The following is a 19,086-nucleotide window of genomic DNA, read 5'->3' as shown; positions in this document are numbered from 1 at the left end:
AGATCTGAAGTGTTGTCTTATCAACGCAGACCATACCATTATGCCCACATCACTACTCCAGTGTGTGTGTGTGTGTGTGTGTGTGTATATAAAGTGTGTAAAGTGTGTGTGTTCCTGCGTTAACTCAGTCTGCTCCTAATCAGCATCAGGAGTTTTAATTAAATTGAAACTTCAGAGTGTTTCATTGTTGTCAAGAGACTGAAAGTCTCATAAAGTCATAGTGAGCTGTAAAACTGTGACTGCTGTGGAGTACTGCTCTTTCTCAGCTGTTATGAGGAACATGTTAAAAGAGATGCTCTATGTCCATTTGTGTTAGAGAAACATGACTTATGTGGACCACATTGTCCAAACATCTGTGATCTGTGATGACCTGAGTAACAATTTATTTAGCTGTTGTCCAAAATGAAGTACTTAGGCTGAAATGTATGTGTTTCTATGTTAGTGTGTGCGTGTGTAGAGTTAGGATGTTACTGTAAACCACTTCTTCATATTTTCCCGACAAGTGATATGAACCAGGTGGGGTTGTGTGTGTTGTGCTTGTTACATAATCTGAGGCTGCATGGTGATGAGAGGGAGTCACAGTGAGCAACCTTGACCTACCAGATGGAGACAAGTTTCCCCAACTCTCCTTAACCCCTCCCCTTCACATGCCCTCTTCCTTCTTTACCCCTCCCTCTCTTTCCCTCTGCTGTTCTCAATCTCTTTCCTTATGTCTCTCTGCACTCCTCTTGCTGTCCGTACCTCTCTCTCCGTCTCAATCTACCCCTTCCCTCCCTGTTAATGTACACTACCGTTCAAGAGTTTGGGGTCACTTAGAAATGTCCTTGTTTTTGAAAGAAAAGCACATTTTTTGTCCATTAAAATAACATCAAATTGATCAAAAATACAGTGTAGACATTGTTAATGTTGTAAATGACCATTGTAGCTGGAAACAGCTGATTTTTATTGGAATATCTACATAGGCGTACAAAGGCCCATTATCAGCAACCATCACTCCTGTGTTCCAATGGCACGTTGTGTTAGCTCATCCAAGTTTATCATTTAAAAAGGCTAATTGATCATTATAAAATCCTACTACTCCCTTCACAGAACAGCACAAACGGGCTCTAACCAGAATAGAAAGAGGAGTGGGAGGCCCCAGTGCCCAAGAGGACAAGTACATTAGAGTGTCTAGTTTGAGAAACAGATGCCTCACAGGTCCTCAACTGGCAAAACACCAGTCTCAACGTCAACAGTGAAGAGGCGACTCCGGGATACTGGCCTTCTAGGCAGACTATAATGTAGTTGTCCTCTTGCTCAGTTGTGCACCGGGGCCTCCCACTCTTTCTATTCTGGTTAGAGCCAGTTTGTACTGTTTTGTGAAGGGAGTAGTACACAGCATTAACAATGTCTGGACCATATTTCTGATCAATTTGATGTTATCTTAATGGACCAAAATGATTTTCTTTAAAAAACAAGTGACCCCAAACTTTTGAACAGTAGTGAATGTCAGTGTTGAACTCCAGAGACAGATGGAACCATAGTGGCTCATTATATTACAGACCAGCATATGGTCTCACACATGCACATGGTGACCAACGACAGACAGACACAAACAGAATTACCATGCCTGTGTACCTGCCATTCTCATGGTCTCATGGAGCACATATGCTAACTGTGTGAGCATGTTTCTGCTTGCTGTGTGCAGGCAAATAGAGGTGGACAGTTTAACTCAGTGTACACACACACACGTGAACAGCACTCTTAAAACTGCCATTTTGAACAATGTTGATAGGTGGACTGCTCTTTCTCAACTGCTTTCGTGTAAATCCAAGATGAACAGAATGAAAAAAAGAGACTTGAGATATTCAACAGGATTTCAGTTCTTAGAAACTTCACCTGGCGAGGATACACATGTGCGTGCACACACACACAGAGGACTAGAAAAAGAGTAGTGCTCCTCTCTTTGGTGTGCCGCATGCCTGTGTTATGAGGGTCCCTCACCAGGTAAAAGCGTTGTAATTTGTATAAGTTTCAGTGTGCGCTCAATAGTTCAACCATCTGTTATTGTTTTCTCCTCTCTCTCCCAGTTTCATCCAACAAAGACACACAGAGATATCCCCTTTCCAATAACACACATACACCATATGGAGACTGACACATGTACGCACATACATACAGGCCATGTTCCGCAACAAAGCCTCCTTCACTCACGCTGCCAAGCTTACCCTAGTAAAACTGACTATCCTACCGATCCTCGACTTCGGCGATGTCATCTACAAAATTGCTTCCAACACTCTACTCAGCAAACTGGATGCAGTTTATCACAGTGCCATCCGTTTTGTCACTAAAGCACCTTATACTACCCACCACTGCGACTTGTATGCTCTAGTCGGCTGGCCCTCGCTACATATTCGTCGCCAGACCCACTGGCTCCAGGTCATCTACAAGGCCATGCTAGGTAAAGCTCCGCCTTATCTCAGTTCACTGGTCACGATGGCAACACTCATCCGTAGCACGCGCTCCAGCAGGTGTATCTCACTGATCATCCCTAAAGCCAACACCTCATTCGGCCGCCTTTCGTTCCAGTACTCTGCTGCCTGTGACTGGAACGAATTGCAAAAATCGCTGAAGTTGGAGACTTTTATCTCCCTCACCAACTTCAAACATCTGCTATCTGAGCAGCTAACCGATCGCTGCAGCTGTACATAATCTATTGGTAAACAGCCCACCCATTTTCACCTACCTCATCCCCAGTTTTGATTTATTTACTTTTCTGCTCTTTTGCACACCAATATCTCTACCTGTACATGATCATCTGATCATTTATCACTCCAGTGTTAATCTGCAATATTGTAATTATTCGCCTACCTCCTCATGCCTTTTGCACACATTGTATATAGACTCCCCTTTTCTTCTACTGTGTTATTGACTTGTTAATTGTTTACTCCATGTGTAACTCTGTGTTGTCTGTTCCCACTGCTATGCTTTATCTTGGCCAGGTCGCAGTTGCAAATGAGAACTTGTTCTCAACTAGCCTACCTGGTTAAATAAAGGTGAAATAAAAAATAAAAAAAATAAATAAAAAAAATGTTCGAGAGCATTCTGTCCAAATCCATGATGAATTGTAGTTCAATTGTGACTGACTGATCTACAAACAATAATGAGTAGTTACTTATGATGCAAGTAGAGAGATGGTTAGGCGAGACTATGATGCAAGGTGATGTGTAGATTAGTCGGCAACGTCGAACAAGCCCACACACGAGAAGTGAAGAAAAAATGGTTTATTCGTTTGGGGGGGTGACAAATACCATATCACGTCCTGCGTTGGTGTGAAGAGAGAAGTTGCGCAACGTGTAAAACCAGCCAAAGGTTCTACATCCAGGTCAAACCACTAAACAGGAGGAATGTCTTCATGTCTCTGCTGTGATTGGTCCATTTATGCTGTAAACACCAGTGTGTGTGTGTGTGTAATCTCCTGTAAAAACCATTGAGGCTACTTTCCCAGCCCCAGATTTAGGCTGCACCTGGACTATTTCAATGGCGATAATGCAGTAAACCTAATCTGGGTCAGGGATACCCTGCCTCAGTATTAAGAGGTCAAACTAACTCAGATGTAGTTCAAATAGGTGTGTGTGTGTGTGCACATACAGTGGGGCAAAAAAGTATTTAGTCAGCCACCAATTGTGCAAGTTCTCCCACTTAAAAAGATGAGAGGCCTGTAATTTTCATCAATGGTACACTTCAACTATGACAGACAAAATGAGAAAAAAAATCCAGAAAATCATATTGTAGGATTTTTAATGAATTAATTTGCAAATTATGGTGGAAAATAAGTATTTGGTCACCTACAAACAAGCAAGATTTCTGGCTCTCTTCTTTAAGAGGCTCCTCTGTCCTCCACTCGTTACCTGTATTAATGGCACCTGTTTGAACATGTTATCAGTATAAAAAACACCTGTTCACAACCTCAAACAGTCACACTCCAAACTCCACTATGGCCAAGACCAAATAACTGTCAAAGGACACCAAAAACAAAATTGTAGACCTGCACCAGGCTGGGAAGACTGAATCTGCAATAGGTAAGCAGCTTGGTTTGAAGAAATCAACTGTGGGAGCAATTATTAGGAAATGGAAGACATACAAGACCACTGATAATCTCCCTCGATCTGGGGCTCCATGCAAGATCTCACCCCGTGGGGTCAAAATGATCACAAGAACGGTGAGCAAAAATCCCAGAACCACACGGGGGGACCTAGTGAATGACCTGCAGAGAGCTGGGACCAAAGTAACCAAGCCTACCATCAGTAACACACTACGCTGCCAGGGACGCAAATCCTGCAGTGCCAGACGTTGTCCCCCTGCTTAAGCCAGTACATGTCCAGGCCCGTCTGAAGTTTGCTAGAGAGCATTTGGATGATCCAGAAGAAGATTGGGAGAATGTCATATGGTCAGATGAAACCAAAATATAACTTTTTGGTAAAAACTCAACTCGCCGTGTTTGGAGGACAAAGAATGCTGAGTTGCATCCAAAGAACACCATACCTACTGTGAAGCATGGGGGTGGAAACAAAATGCGTTGGGGCTGTTTTTCTGCAAAGGGACCAGGACGACTGATCCGTGTAAAGGAAAGAATGAATGGGGCCATGTATCGTGAGATTTTGAGTGAAAACCTCCTTCCATCAGCAAGGGCATTGAAGATGAAACGTGGCTGGTTCTTTCAGCGTGACAATGATCCCAAACACACCGCCCGGGCAACGAAGGAGTGGCTGCGTAAGAAGCATTTCAAGGTCCTGGAGTGGCCTAGCCAGTCTCCAGATCTCAACCCCATAGAAAATCTTTGGAGGGAGTTGAAAGTCCGTGTTGCCCAGCAACAGCCCCAAAACATCACTGCTCTAGAGGAGATCTGCATGGAGGAATGGGCCAAAATACCAGCAACCGTGTGTGAAGACTTACAGAAAACGTTTGACCTCTGTCATTGCCAACAAAGGGTATATAACAAAGTATTGAGCAAACTTTTGTTATTGACCAAATACTTATTTTCCACCATAATTTGCAAATAAATTCATTAAAAATCCTACAATGTGATTTTCTGAATTTTCTTCCTCATTTTGTCTGTCATAGTTGAAGTGTACCTATGATGAAAATTACAGGCCTCTCTCATCTTTTTAAGTTGGAGAACTTGCACAATTGGTGGCTGACTAAATACTCTTTTGCCCCACTGTATATTTGTCTTGCGGAAAGCTTTGGTTGTTTATCTCTTTAACAGTCAGAAAGCTGGGTGTTACAGAAGCATAGCTCCAGTCAGTCAGTTACAGGTTTACATCCAACGTGGTCAGCTGTTTCCTTTACATGTAGTTCTTATTAGGTGCATATATCCCAGAGTATAAAACAGTCATCTACAGGGTGACAATAATAATTCATTCAGATTTTTACAACAAACCAAAAACATCCTGTGACTTCATTTACAGTCCTGTAAAACACAACAGCATTAAACAGTAAACAAGTGTGTCTGTATGTCAAGGGTGTGTGTAATGGCATATGTTCTGTGTTTTTGTCCTGCCCAGGACAGTGAGCAAATTGCTGTGTGTGTGTGCAGCAGTGTACATGTACTGTGTGTCTCAGTCTTTGTGGTCTTCTTTCCTGTAGAGATCAGTCAGTCCTCTACCACCCTAGCAGCGAGTTAGTTAAGTGAAGGGGAGCGGTCAGTATTCCACAGCAGTTCTATGTAGGGCCACTTGGTCTGGAGGCAGCGCTTCACTGGAGTGTCATCTGTCCTCACCATGGGGTCCTCCAAGCCCAGGACCAGGGCTGAACCCTGCACATACTCCACCTGACAAAGAGAGACAACACACACCAACACCTTACATTATCATAGTGGTGTGACAGTTTCAGGCTGTTTTAGAGGTGTGTGTGTATATCTTACCCTCTCGTTGTGGTTGGACTGTTTCAGGCCATTGTAGTGGTAGACAGGGAAGGAGTCTGGGATTCCAGTATCCTGAAAACACAATATACACCAGTTAACAATCATGGAGTCATCTCTGGGATGCCTGTCGATAACTCTGCTCTGGAAGGTGTGTATATGGGAACCCACAGACAATTCAGCATACTTTAGCCTGAAACCCTATCCATAACCCCAAACCCACATACGTGTGTGTGTGTGTGTGTGTGTGTGAGCGCGCGTGCACACACACGCGTTTGTGAAACCATAACCCCAATCCCACAGAACAGCCTATATTAGAAACCAGTCAATAGTGACACAGAGCCAAACACTTTGCTGGGACGTTCCAGAATGCTAATAGACTGTGTGAGTATGTTTATGTGAAACCATGACCTCAGTCTGTGTGTGTGTGTGTCCAGTTGGCTAATGGCAGTATAATTTCTTTGTGGCCAAGGGCCATTCCTCTGGTGAGTCCCCGAAGCCCTGATCACTTTAACACACTTCCCGCTCCTCTCTCTCTCTGTCCCCACCTCCCTCTTCCCACCTTTCTTTCTCTTTGCCTCTCGCTCTCCCACTCTTCAGCCATGGTTCCCTGCCACAGAGTCCCTGTCTGAACAGGAGTTTGTGTAAATATATATTTAAACATTTTGGTCACCAGTGCATTGCTGTAAAAGATTTGACTCAACAAATTCATATCTATCGTCAGCCACAAGCCACTAACAAAACAGAAGCGCTCATGTACGTACACACATACACCAAATCGGTCTTCGCAGCATGTTTTATGGATGTCGCTGCAGCTTTAAAGTATCTCAGCTCCTCTTCAGTTACCTGATCAGGGAAGAACTCCAGGAGGAACGGAGCCAGCAGCACGATCCCCAAGCCCTCTGGATCCAACTTACTCTTCATCAGACTCACACTGGAGAGGGAGCGAGGAAAGAAGAGAGAGGGAGGAAGAGAAAGAGGGAGGAAGAGAGGAAAGAGTTCAGTTTGTCAGTTTGACATTTCAACATTGTCTTGTAGTCTAAGTACAGCAATGAGACATGCCTCCAATTCTTCAGAAAATCTAAAATCAGCCCCGTGTGTCCGATGGAGGGAGAGGTAGTAAGAAGAGACATTGGGAGAGAGCTAGTGGAAGGGAAAGGGTGGCGTTGAGGAAGGAGTGGTGAGGGAGGATGAGGGGTGGAAGTGAAGAGGGAGGGGGAAGGGGTGCAGGTGAGGGGCGAACGGGTGCAGGTGAGGAGGGAGGCCGAAGGGGTAGAGGTGAGGAGCAGGGGTAGAGGTGAGGAGCAAGGGTGGAGCTGAGGAGGGAGGTGAGGGGTGAGGAGGGATCGCTAATGGTGTTGGTGAGGAGGGAGGTGGTGTGAAGGGCTGTCTTGAGGTATAAATGTGTCATGTTCTGTGTAAAAGATTATGTGTAAGAAAGCAAACACTGGAGAAATGTACGGTAACCCCGTCTGATGAGGAGTTCTGGTGTGTGTATGTGTGATACTAAATATACCACTAGACATTCCTGTGTGTTACAGCAGTAATATTATTCTTATTCCACAGTGATAAAACAGAAAAACATTTCCCTTTTAAGGCAGAAATAAGAGGAGTGTTACATGCTCAGACACAGAGGCTGATAACCCAGTTAAGACTGTGTGTGGGTGTGTGTGTCATCTGATGTTGCAGTCAGAGAAATAATCCTCTGCATTGTCATTAATAGCAGACTCCTACATTTCCTCAGTGAAAACAACATCCTGAGCAAATATCCAATTGGCTTTTTACCAAGTTACCACACGACAGACCAGGTATTCACCCTACACATCCTAATTGACAAACAAAACAAAAGCAAAGTTTAATCATGCTTTGTTGATTTCAAAAAAGCTTGAGACTCAATTTGTCATGAGGGTCTGCTATATAAATTGATAGAAAGCGGTGTTGAGGTAAATAAAAAAATATAAAAATCCATGTAGAGGGGACCACGTGACCCTTGAACGAGATGGCTGCATGAACTAAGAGTTCCGCACAAGTAGTTTCCAATTCCTAATCTTACCTCCACTTCAAGGTTTAAACTCCTTTAGCTTTAGTCAAAAAGTCATGGCGGCTACAAAAGGCGACACTACAGGTGACATTTTTACCCGGACTCGAGCATTAGCGACGGAAAAGGCCTCCAAGAAGCAGCTAGCTTCAGAAAAAGCTAGCGCCATTAGCCAGGAGCAAGAGGACCCATTCCCCCCCCCGAGGCCCAACGAATGCCAACCTCGCACTCTGTCGAAGACATCCTTTCTGAGTTGAGATCCCAACGTACAGAACTCAACATTAAAGTAAATGCCATTAACTCTCAGCTCAGTGCGATAGGGGGGCAAGGTGACAATCCTGGAAAATGCTTTGCCTGACATCAACAACAAGAACCATAAACGCGGGACGCCTGGACGAGGCAGAGGGGCGAATCCTATCCATGGAAAACTTATTGACAGACACCATGGAAACAATAGCATATGCTAAAAAGAAAATAGAGCATCTGGAAGAGAAAACAGAGGACCTGAAAAATAGGGGGCGAAGGAATAATTGTGTTCTATTAAATCTGGGCGAGAAAGAAGAGGGAAAACATGCCCCTGATCCGCTACCTGCAAGACAAACTTCCCGAGTGGCTCCACCTGTCCACCGACAGGCCCATAGAACAACTCGAAAGAGCTCACCGAGCACTGAGGCCCCCACCAGCAGCCAGACAACCACCGCACCCAATCACCATACGTTTCCTGAGATTCACCGACAAGGAACGAGTCCTACAGGCGGCGAAAATCAACACCATTACAGTGGGAAATGCCAAACTCACTTTACACCCGGACCTGTCAGCTGGAATACGCCGAAAGCGCAGAGAGTTTGACGAGGTGAAGAAATACTCCATTGACCGAGGCATCTTCAGGGGATTCAAATACCCAAACGAGCTCAGGATTCTTCACCAAGGAGCCCTGCGACACTTCAAAACTACCGAAGAGGCATAACGTTTTTTGAAAGACAATCCTGGTCAATGAGAAATGGACCAATGACTAAATACTATTACTGTTATTACTAAAGGAGGTAAGACAACATATAGCCGATATCCAAAGACCCACCCGCCCCGCTAAATGTTATTATAGCCGTCTAATCTATATTTATTTTCCCTTGGCTGAGAGGGAAATGCTCTATAGCCTAACCTAGGCCTACTAACGTTTCAGCCTGCTTTTATTTCCCGTTGCTATTATCACTTGTGGTTTCCTATGTCCCTTGGGGGAGGTATATGTAGGCTGAGCTATTGATTTTATTTTCTCCCTCTTTTAAAGTGGTCTGGACGGGGGGCTACGTTGTCACTTACTCAACGCGGGGCAGAGAGGAGAGGATGAGGCATTTCTTTGGTGGGGAGGGTGAGACGTTGTGCGTCGCTAACTGTTCCCTTTTATTATTTTTTTCGGAACACAGGATTGAGACTGAGCGGGGGGGTAATAGATCCAACGGGATATGTTGAGTTGTTTGGGAACTCGGTTGGGGTGTTCAGAGATTATTTTATGTGAACGCAGCTGTAACTATTATCCACCTTTACCCAGAGATGTCTTGCACTAAAGTTCGATTACGATGACTGGCACCTTAAATCTATTGACATGGAACTGCCATGGTCTAGGTCATGAAATAAAACAGAAAAAGATACTATGTGCTCTAAAAAAAAAAAAAGAGGAAAAAGCAGACATTGCGCTATTACAAGAGAGACACCTCTGTGATGCCGAACATTCCAAACTCCGCAGAGCTTGGGTGGGAACAGGTGTATTTCTCATCTTTCAAATCAAACAGTAGAGGTACAAGCATACTTATCCATAAGAATGTTCCATTCATAATTGACAAAAACATATCTGATCCGGAGGGGAGATTTATTTTGATAACTGGGTCACTGTATGGACAACCAATTACTATCTTAAACATATACGCCCCTAACACAGATACCCCTGCTTTCATGTCAAAAATGATAACCCTGTTCAATGAGCATTGTGCTTCCTTTGGCGTGGTGGCGGGAGAATTTAATTGTACCCTTAACCCAACCCTAGACAAATCATCTCAAGTTCCCACCACAAACCCTAGATCTGCAAAGATGTTGAACTCTCTTACTAAAGAGATGGGACTGATAGATATCTGGAGAGAGACTAATAGCTCATCTATGGACTATACATACTACTCGAATGTCCATAACACCTACTCCCGTATAGATTACATTTTTATCCCAAAGAGTTTCAGCCACGTGTACAATCGGACCCATAGCACTTTCAGATCACGCCTTTGTCCACCTCCGCTTTGACCTCTGCAAAAACATCCGAGGTCAAAGAGCTGGAAATTCAACACCTCCATGTTATCAAACAAATTGTTCCATACATTGGTAACTACATGGATAGACAACTACACACAAGACAACAAAGATTCTCCTGTTTCTCCAGCCACAATGTGGGACGCTGCCAAAGCCACACTAAGATGTCATCTAAATGCATATGCTCCCTCTAAGAAAAAAGCAATGGAAGCACACAGGCTAGTTCTTGAGAGTGAGCTAGAATGCTGTGAAAGAGTACATAAACAATCATCAGACAGCACCTCCTGGAGTCAACTTAAAGCAGCCAAAGCCAAACTGAATTTGGACTATACTCGGGAGATTTAAAAAAAGTTTTTTACTAAACAGAAATACCATAGCCATAGGCAGAGTAGATTGCTTGCTTACCAATTTAAAAATGAGCAGTTAGAGCGTACAATCATGGCTATCCGAACAGCAGAGGACGAGGTCACATAAGACCCCAAAAATATCAATTTAACCTTTCATGATTTTTACTGCAAACTATATACCTCTGAGAGAAAACACACAGCGGCAGAAATCCACTCCTTCCTAGAGGGAATCTCGCTACCTAAACTATCAGATACCGACTAAGAAGATCTCAACTCCCCCGCACTCCTGAGGAGATCCTGGAGGCAATTACAGCCATGTCACCTAACAAGTCCCCAGGCCCAGATGGATTCCCCAGAGAGTTCTACAAAGCATTTTGGCTCCAGCTTAGCCCTATTTTCATGCCAATGCTGGATGTTTTTGCAAAAACTGAGTTTTCCCAGACTCAATGCACACAGCTCACATTACAGTGTTGCACAAAAAAGACAAGGAGCCTCTATCCTGCTCGTACATTCCGGCCCATAAGCTTGTTGTATTTCGACAACAAAATAATTACCAAATTGCTCGCCAAAAGACCAAACACTCTTCATCCCAAAATAATAAAAGTGGACCAAACTGGATTTATTTGAGACGGATACTCTTCTGATAACATTAGCCGTCTTTTTGATATTATTGATCAAGTAAACACATAGAAGACCCCTGTCCTGCTGGCTTCACTGGATGCTGAGAAGGTGTTCGACAGGATGGAGTGGAGCATTCTGTTCTGTCTTAGAAAAGTTCAATATGGGCCCAAACTTTATTAAATGGATCAAATCACTATACTCTCATCCAAATGTCATGGTGACTACTAATGGACTGAATTCTGACAGATTCCCTTTGGGACGGGGCACAAGACAAGGGTGTTCGCTGTCCCCCCCTGCTCTATTTGTTGGGGGCGGAGCCGCTGGCAGAGTTGATAAGGAGCAATCCAAGTATTACGGGCGTTTCTGCAGGCGGCCTGCAGCACAAGAATTCGCTTTACGAGGAAGATGTCTTGCTCTACATATCCAACCCTGAGAAATCCCTCCCATTTTAGACAATTGCTCAGTATGGCAAGTTCAGGTTATAAGATCAATTTGAACAAATCCACTGTCTGCCCTCTCAATCTTACGCTCACCAGCTCTATGAAGACACTATGTCAATTCCAATGGAAGTCACAGGGGTTTCAATACCTTGGGATCTTCATTACACCAGATCTGAATAGCCTTTTCAAGGACAACTATCTTCCACTCCTGGATCGAATAAAGAACAATCTCCAAACCTGGATCTCCCTCCCAATTAGCTTAGTAGGAAGAATTCATGTTATCCGTATGAACATCCTCCCTAGACTGAACTATTTATTTCAGATGCTCCCCATGCTATCTCCCAGTTTCCTTTTTCAAAACAACTAACCAAAGCATCATCAAATTTATATGGGGCAATAAAACACCTAGGATCAAGTTCTCCACTCTATCGAAACCTGAATCTAAGTGTGGTCTTGCCCTTCAATTGTACTACTGGTCTGCCCAAATCCGCAACATGCTAACATGGATCACAAACAGACAAGAGTCAACGTGGATTCAGATAGAAGCCCAATCCTGTGGTTCATTGCCACTAAGCTCAATTATATTCATTAATAACTTTAGTGAAGTGGGCAACATGGCCAAAACCTTTGTGATTTACAGCACCCTACTAGCGGACTGTAAGAAATATCTGTAAGAAATATCTGGGTATTTCCTCCCAAATATGTTCTCACTCGCCCATAGTAGGCAACCCAGACTTGACAAAAGTCCTGAAGGATGCCAACTTTCATCTTTGGCATATTCTAGGAATCAGGACCTTTTCAGACCTATTTCATCAGAAAAACACTACACTGAAATCTGTTCAAGAGCTCTGCAGTGAATTCAATGTGCCAAGATCCCATTTCCTTTATTATTTTTTGAAGAAATATCTTCAAATTAGACATTTCATTTCCTCATTTACTTCCAAGAGGAGGATAGAAACTCAGTTGAATGAAGTTGAAACCCTTCTTGTCACAGCACAATCCATTAAAGGCAAAATATCTTATATCTATAGACTCCTTTCTGAGAAAGGAGGCTCCTCCTTTACTCCTTCAAAAATAATCTGGGAAAAGGACCTTGGTCTGACTATCAGTGATGAGTTATGGGCGGAGGTTTGCGACAGGGTATACTGCTCCTCTACTAATGTAAAAATGAAAGAATCTAATTACAAATTTTATTACACTCCTTTGAGACTCCATAGAATCTCTCCTAACTGTAAAAGATGTACCTCTGAAAGTGGAGCCTATATGCATGTATTTTGGAACTGTAGAGAGATTGCCAAAATCTGGCAATCTATACATACTCCTGCACAGAAAATCCTACAGTTTGATATGACCCCGTATATCTATCTTCTTAATGCCCAGCAGGACTTTGTTCTTGATCCTGACAGAGACAATTTGCTTATGACTATTACATACTTTGCTAAGAAATGTATTATTCTATTGTGGGCCTCTAATACCCCTCCTACATTTAAAATGTGGATTGACCAGATTGCTGACTTTCTCTTGAAAAGCTCACTTATGACCTCCGCAAGAGACAGCCCAAGTTTGATAGACTCTGGTCTCCACTACTCAACTATATTTCAAATTGGACAGAGTGAATGGGGTGATTAGGGAAATGAGCAGATGCATGTTGTGTAAGGTGCTGTAAAATCTAAAAACTAATTATTTGCTCATCGTCTCAGCTAAGGCTGGAAATAGCTAATAAGAACCTTGATAGTGCTGCTGCATGTTTTATATATATATATTTTTATAATTATATATTATTATTATTTTTGTATTATTATAATTATTTTTTAAATATATAACTATTTTTTATTTCTATTTTTTTTATGTCTGTCACATCTGTGAATGTGGAATGTATTTTGTTGGTTGATTGAAAAACAAGAAAACTTAATAAAACTTTTAAAAAATTGTTTTAATCCATGTACAAAAACAATTGTGCAGTTAAAATGGCCAAAAACACAGATTTCTTTCCTTATGGCTGTGGGGGTGCGACAGGGATGCAGCTTGAGCCCCACCCTCCAACATACACTGAGTGTACAAACCATTATGCTCTTTCCATATTAGACTGACCAGGTGAAAGCTATAATCCCTCATTCATGTCAGTTGTTAAATCCACTTCAAATCAGTATAGATGAAAGGGAGGAGAAAGGTTAAAAAAAACAATTTTTAAGCCTCGAGACAATTCAGACATTGATTGTGTATGTGTGCCATTCAGAATGTGAATGGGCAAGACAGAAGATTTAAGTTCCTTTGAATGAGGTATGGCAATAGGTGCCAGGCGCACCGGTTTGTGTCAAGAGCTGCAACACTGCTGGATTTTTCATACTCAACAGTTTCCCGTGTGTATCAAGAATGGTCCACCACCCAAAGGACATCCAGGCCACATGACAACTGTGAGAAGCATTGGAGTCAACATGGGCCTGTGGAACGCTTTCGACACCTTGTAAAGTCCATGGACCGACAAATTGCAACTCAAGATTAGGCAGGTGTTCTAAATGTTTTGTACACTCAGTGTATACATCCACGAATTGACAAGGGAATCTGAAGAACAGTCTGCAGCACCCGGCCTCACCCTACTGGAATCTGAATTCAAATGTCTATTGTTTGCTTCTGGTGCTTTGTCCCCAACCAAAGAGAGCCTACAGCAGCACCTAGATCTTCTGCACAGATTCTGTCAGACCTGGACCCTGGCAGTGTGCTTGCGAGGTATCCAGATTGTCATACCGACCTTGTGACATCCCGGGATATTCAGTAATACCGGCACTGAACACAAATGGGCCGCCATTTTCAAACTCCACTGCAATCTGGAGGTTAGCAATGCTAACAAGTACATGTAAAATCCCATAGAGAATGCTAACTAAATGCTAACGAGCGCAGTGCAAACATTTGATAGTCTCTGCAGAACAGACATCCCAGCTCATAAAGTTAAACAACTAACTCAAATTCTACTCACAGGTTACCTCACGAAAAAAAAGGAGACAAAGACTCTTGATCCAGGAGGGAATTATCTGCTGTTACCAAACAAAGCTTGATTTTGGAAGACACTAACCACTTAGCTAGATAGCTAACTAGCTACTAAATTAGTAAACTAAATGCACAACAGAGCATTTAGCACATTTTAGATTGTTAACTTAATAGTTAACTTAACTAGATATCTAGTTGGTAAACATTTAGTAGTGAATTCCATACTGTAACTAGATCACCAGGCACGTACTGCACAACAGTGAGTGACTAGATCCAAGATGGCGTAGCAGTCGGACGTGTGTTTTGTCTTGTCCCGTCCTGTACAGTAATCGGAACCCTCATCAGAAGCTAGCCGCTAACTAGCTACTAGCTAGCCACTGCTAGCGGTCTTCAACGCTAACTAGGACACCAGCGCGACATCTACCCAAAGCATATCAGACTGCTTTTTCTCTACCACATCTCCGGATTCCTACCGCAAGCTCTGAAGCTTTATACCGGATCATCGTAAATAGCTAGCTGCAATCCGAGTGGCTACTCCTGGCTAACGTCTCTGTCCCAGAGCAAGCACCAGTTAGCCTGGAGCTAGCCTCGAGCTAAACCCATCTCCCGACTACCCGAAGAGGTCCAAAAATACCTAATTTGCCAATTGGCCTGGACCCTCGACTGACCCTCTACTGCCGACACGGAGCCCCGCCGATCCATCACGACTGGTCCGCCGACATAATCGTCCGAGGGGGTTTCAACAGGCTTCTCCGCTGCAACATCGCCAAAGATCCATCTGCTGGCCAAGGCCCGCGAGCTTTCTGAATCGCTGTATCTCCAGCTCACCGCATGAAGAGGAATAAATAAACAGACTCACCCCATCGCGACGTCCCCCAAAGGTTAACTCTCTAGCCCTCGCTATCTCCCTGCTTGCTAATTCGGCCTGCTAACGGCTAGCTTGTCAAGCTCCGGTCCGCTAACTGCTACCTTGTCTAGCTCGGGCCTACGAACTGTTAGCTTGTTAGCACAGGCCTGCTAACCGTCTGTACCACCGCGTCCCAATCACTCTCTGACCCCATTTACTTTCTATCTCTTTTTGATTTTTAATTTGTTTATACCTTCCGGAAACCTGCCTCACCCAATGTGATACGGAATCGCTATTACTTTTACTCTTATTTTTATTTTTATGACACTCAAGAACCTCCAGACGCTAACCAGCTAACTAGCTACAAGCTAGTTAGTCATTGTTAGTTAAAATTAAAAAAAAAAAAAAAAAAAAATACCTGAATCACTCGCCAGCCCCCTGCCCATCCACCGCTGCCCCCTGGACACTGATCTCTTGGCTACATAGCTGACGCACGCTGGACTGTCCATTAATCACGGTACTCCTTTCTGCTTGTTTGTCTTACCTGTCGGCCCCGTTGCCTAGTCAACGCCATTTTACCTGCTGTTTGTTGTGCTAGCGGATTAGCCTCGCCTACTGTTTTTAGCTAGCTTTCCAAATTCAACACCTGTGATTACTGTATGCCTCGCTGTATGTCTCTCTCAGATGTCAATATGCCTTGTATACTGTTGTTCAGGTTAGTTATAATTGTTTTAGTTCACAATGGAGCCCCTAGACCCACTCTGCATACCCCTGTTACCTCCTTTGTCCCACCTCCCACACATGCGGTGACCTCACCCATTACAACCAGCATGTCCAGAGATACAACCTGTCTCATCATCACCCAGTGCCTGGGCTTACCTCCGCTGTACCCGCACCCCACCATACCCCTGTCTGTGCATTATGCCCTGAATATATTCTACCATGCCCAGAAACCTGCTCCTCTTATCCTCTGCCCCCAACGCTCTAGGCGACCAGTTTTGATAGCCTTTAGCCGCACCCTCATACTACTCCTTCTCTGTTCCGCGGGTGATGTGGAGGTAAACCCAGGCCCTGCATGTCCCCAGGTACCCTCATTTGTTGACTTCTGTGATCGAAAAAGCCTTGGTTTTATGCATGTCAACATCAGAAGCCTCCTCCCTAAGTTTGTTTTACTCACTGCTTTAGCACACTCTGCTAACCCTGATGTCCTTGCCGTGTCTGAATCCTGGCTCAGGAAGGCCACCAAAAATTCAGAGATTTCCATGCCCAACTATAACATCTTCCGTCAAGATAGAACTACCAAAGGGGCGGAGTTGCAGTCTACTGCAGAGATAGCCTGCAAAGTAATGTCATACTTTCCAGGTCCATACCCAAACAGTTCGAACTACTAATTTTGAAAATTACCCTCTCCAGAAATAAGTCTCTCACTGTTGCCGCCTGCTACCGGCCACCCTCAGCTCCCAGCTGTGCCCTGGACACCATTTGTGAATTGATCGCCCCCATCTAGCTTCAGAGTTTGTTCTGTTAGGTGACCTAAACTGGGATATGCTTAACACCCCGGCAGTCCTACAATGTAAGCTAGATGCCCTCAATCTCACTCAAATCATCAAGGAACCCACCAGGTACAACCCTAACTCTGTAAACAAGGGCACCCTCATAGACGTCATCCTGACCAACTGGCCCTCCAAATACACCTCCGCTGTCTTCAACCAGGATCTCAGCGATCATTGCCTCATTGCCTGTATCCGCCACGGAGCCGCAGTCAAACGACCACCCCTCATCACTGTCAAACGCTCCTAAAACACTTCTGTGAGCAGGCCTTTCTAATCGACCTGGCCCGGGTATCCTGGAAGGACATTGACCTCATCCCGTCAGTTGAGGATGCCTGGTCATTCTTTAAAAGTAACTTCCTCACCATTTTAGATAAGCATGCTCCGTTCAAAAATGCAGAACCAAGAACAGATACAGCCCTTGGTTCACTCCAGACCTGACTGCCCTCGACCAGCACAAAAACATCCTGTGGCGGACTGCAATAGCATCGAATAGCCCCGTGATATGCAACTGTTCAGGGAAGTCAGGAACCAATACACGCAGTCAGTCAGGAAAGCTAAGGCCAGCTTCTTCAGGCAGAAGTTTGCATCCTGTAGCTCCAACTCCAAAAAGTTCTGGGACACTGTGAAGTCCATGGAGAACAAGAGTACCTCCTCCCAGCTGCCCACTGCACTGAGGCTAGGTAACACGGTCTCCACCGATAAATCCACGATTATCGAAAGCTTCAATAAGCACTTCTCAACGGCTGGCCATGCCTTCCGCCTGGCTACTCCAACCTCGGCCAACAGCTCCGCCCCCGCAGCTCCTCGCCCAAGCCTCTCCAGGTTCTCCTTTACCCAAATCCAGATAGCAGATGTTCTGAAAGAGCTGCAAAACCTAGACCGTACAAATCAGCTGGGCTTGACAATCTGGACCCTCTATTTCTGAAACTATCTGCCGCCATTGTCGCAACCCCTATTACCAGCCTGTTCAACCTCTCTTTCATCGTCTGAGATCCCCAAGGATTGAAAGCTGCCGCAGTCATCCCCTCTTCAAAGGGGGAGACACCCTGGACCCAAACTGCTATAGACCTATATCCATCCTGCCCTGCCTATCTAAGGTCTTGAAAGCCAAGTCAACAAACAGGTCACTGACCATCTCGAATCCCACCGTACCTTCTCCGCTGTGCAATCTGGTTTCCGAGCCGGTCACGGGTGCACCTCAGCCACGCTCAAGGTACTAAACGATATCATAACCGCCATCGATAAAAGACAGTACTGTGCAGCCGTCTTCATCGACCTCGCCTAAGGCTTTCGACTCTGTCAATCACCATATTCTTATCGGCAGACTCAATAGCCTCGGTTTCTCGGATGACTGCCTTGCCTGGTTCACCAATTACTTTGCAGACAGAGTTCAGTGTGTCAAATCGGAGGGCATGCTGTCCGGTCCTCTGGCAGTCTCTATGGGGGTGCCACAGGGTTCAATTCTCGGGCCGACTCTTTTCTCTGTATATATCAATGATGTTGCTCTTGCTGCGGGCGATTCCCTGATCCACCTCTACGCAGACGACACCATTCTATATACTTTCGGCCCGTCATTGGACACTGTGCTATCTAACCTCCAAACGAGCTTCAATGCCATACAGCACTCCTTCCGTGGCCTCCAACTGCTCTTAAACGCGAGTAAAACCAAATGCATGCTTTTCAACCGATCGCTGCCTGCACCCGCATGCCCGACTAGCATCACCACCCTGGATGGTTCCGACCTTGAATATGTGGACATCTATAAGTACCTAGGTGTCTGGCTAGACTGCAAACTCTCCTTCCAGACTCACATCAAACATCTCCAATCGAAAATCAAATCAAGAGTCGGCTTTCTATTCCGCAACAAAGCCTCCTTCACTCACGCCGCCAAGCTTACCCTAGTAAAACTGACTATCCTACCGATCCTCGATTTCGGCGATGTCATCTACAAAATGGCTTCCAACACTCTACTCAGCAAACTGGATGCAGTCTATCATAGTGCCATCCGTTTTGTCACCAAAGCACCTTATACCACCCACCACTGCGACTTGTATGCTCTAG

At 44.5% G+C, this 19,086-nt stretch overlaps 1 protein-coding gene across 2 annotated transcripts in view; it reads right to left on the bottom strand.

The window, feature by feature from the left end:
• Positions 1-3,248: 3,248 nt before the first annotated feature.
• The window catches only part of LOC115140964 (ubiquitin carboxyl-terminal hydrolase MINDY-3-like), a 60,200-nt gene continuing 44,362 nt past the window's right edge, over positions 3,249-19,086 (bottom strand). Inside the window, exons 13-16 of one of the 2 annotated variants that reach the window (XM_029679494.2) lie at positions 6,749-6,836; positions 6,465-6,530; positions 5,906-5,977; positions 3,249-5,812 (exon numbers count right to left, since the gene is read on the bottom strand). In XM_029679494.2, coding sequence (XP_029535354.1) covers positions 5,663-5,812; positions 5,906-5,977; positions 6,465-6,530; positions 6,749-6,836 — 376 coding nt within the window. In that variant the 3' untranslated portion in view covers positions 3,249-5,662. The remainder of the gene's footprint in view (positions 5,813-5,905; positions 5,978-6,464; positions 6,531-6,748; positions 6,837-19,086) is intronic. The other variant, XM_029679495.2, reaches the window with a different exon arrangement.

This window comes from Oncorhynchus nerka, linkage group LG14 (assembly GCF_034236695.1).
Source record: "Oncorhynchus nerka isolate Pitt River linkage group LG14, Oner_Uvic_2.0, whole genome shotgun sequence".
Lineage (NCBI taxonomy): Eukaryota > Metazoa > Chordata > Actinopteri > Salmoniformes > Salmonidae > Oncorhynchus > Oncorhynchus nerka.
The sequence above is the reverse complement of the archived record's forward strand: the minus strand, read 5'-3'. Positions and strand labels throughout refer to the sequence as shown.